Source organism: Melampsora larici-populina (assembly GCF_000204055.1).
Source record: "Melampsora larici-populina 98AG31 unplaced genomic scaffold MELLAscaffold_124, whole genome shotgun sequence".
NCBI classification, from domain to species: Eukaryota; Fungi; Basidiomycota; class Pucciniomycetes; order Pucciniales; family Melampsoraceae; genus Melampsora; species Melampsora laricis-populina.
Window position 1 is genome coordinate 73373 of NW_006768888.1, and position 1348 is coordinate 74720.

Sequence of the window (1348 nt, forward strand, 5' to 3'; positions counted from 1 at the left end):
GCCTTCCCCCAATCACCTCGATCTTGGTGTTCTCTTCTCCTGTTTGAACTTTTCCAGTACTCTCTTGGTAAGTATGAAAATCATCTCTTCTTGTAAACATATGTTCACTGGCTCCTGAATCTAGGATTGTTTCTTTCTTCTTCTCTGATCCAAATAGAGCACTTACTTGTTCCTCTACGGTTGCCACAAGTGCAATCGGGTCCTCGTCTTCTGATTGATTCGCAATGTGAGCATTTGATCTGTTTCTTTGTTGTTGGAATCGATTGCCTCCTGAGTTCTTGTTTACTCTGCAATCTCGGGCTAAGTGACCAGTTCTGTTACAATTGTAACAAGTTCTCGTTTCTGGTCTCGTTTCTGATCTTGCTTCTGTCCGTTCGTTTGTGAACGCGACTCCTTTCTTTTCTTCTTTATGTCCTACTCAAAACTGTACATCATGTCCGTGTGATGTTCGCTCGTCGACGAGGGCACGCGAGTCGCCTTTGTGCCTCAAAGGCAGTCCGCGTGCACTCGTCGTCGGGCGACTGCCACAAGGACACGGTGGTAGGTAATCTTTCTCTAACTTCCTGATAACGTCTTCGACTTCAAGTCTCTTGTCGTCATGGGTGACCACTCGAATAAACGACTCGAATGATTTAGGAAGTTTTCCTAAGACCATGACGGCAAGTGCCTGCGATCCAAGTTCAAAACCTGACGATCTAATTCGACTTATAGCTGTCTTGATTTCCTTCTTGAAATCTTTTATGTTACTGAAGTCGATTCGGTCAAATTCGGTGAAGGCCATAACTTGTGTTTGCTGATTATCATCGGCATACTTTCTCTTTAGTACGTCCCATATCGCTTTTCCGTTTCTTCGTCCTTCTTTCCCCAACTCACTTGCAATAGTACCTATATGTTCTTCATCTAGGTACCTAGTGATAAGGGTGGCTGACTTCTTCGCTCGTTCGTCTTTCTTCTCTTCGTCCTTGTCTACTCCTAGGACGTAGTCTAAACAGTTGATGTTGTCGAGTTCTCCACTCATCATTACTTCCCAAACAAAATAGTTTTTGTCGGTGAGTAAGAGTCTTCGGTGGCTAGTCTGGCTATCGGCTGTTTTCTCCATTTTTGTTGTTGGGTTTGGTTTTTAAACTGTTTGGTGATTTGATTGAGTACACTTGGTACTGATAATGTATTGAAGCGATGAGGGTTTATATGTATTTATAACGGTTATACAATGATAATAAGATAGGGAACTAAACTATATACAAAGTGTTGAACACGGCCTTATTTATAGGCCAACGTACTCATGGGTATGACCTCCATTTCTCCTCTCATAGCAGTTCATGAATAATCCTCCATTAGTCTTGCTATT

The 1348-nt window shown here is 42.5% G+C and overlaps 1 protein-coding gene across 1 annotated transcript; it reads right to left on the reverse strand.

The window, feature by feature from the left end:
• Positions 1-282: 282 nt before the first annotated feature.
• On the reverse strand, positions 283-1099 carry MELLADRAFT_69887 (uncharacterized protein; the record flags this gene model as incomplete). The annotated part of the gene is made up of 2 exons (XM_007419067.1): positions 283-300; positions 572-1099. 2 exons carry the CDS (start codon positions 1097-1099, stop codon positions 283-285), a joined length of 546 nt encoding a protein of 181 aa, XP_007419129.1.
• Between the last annotated feature and the right edge of the window lie 249 nt (positions 1100-1348).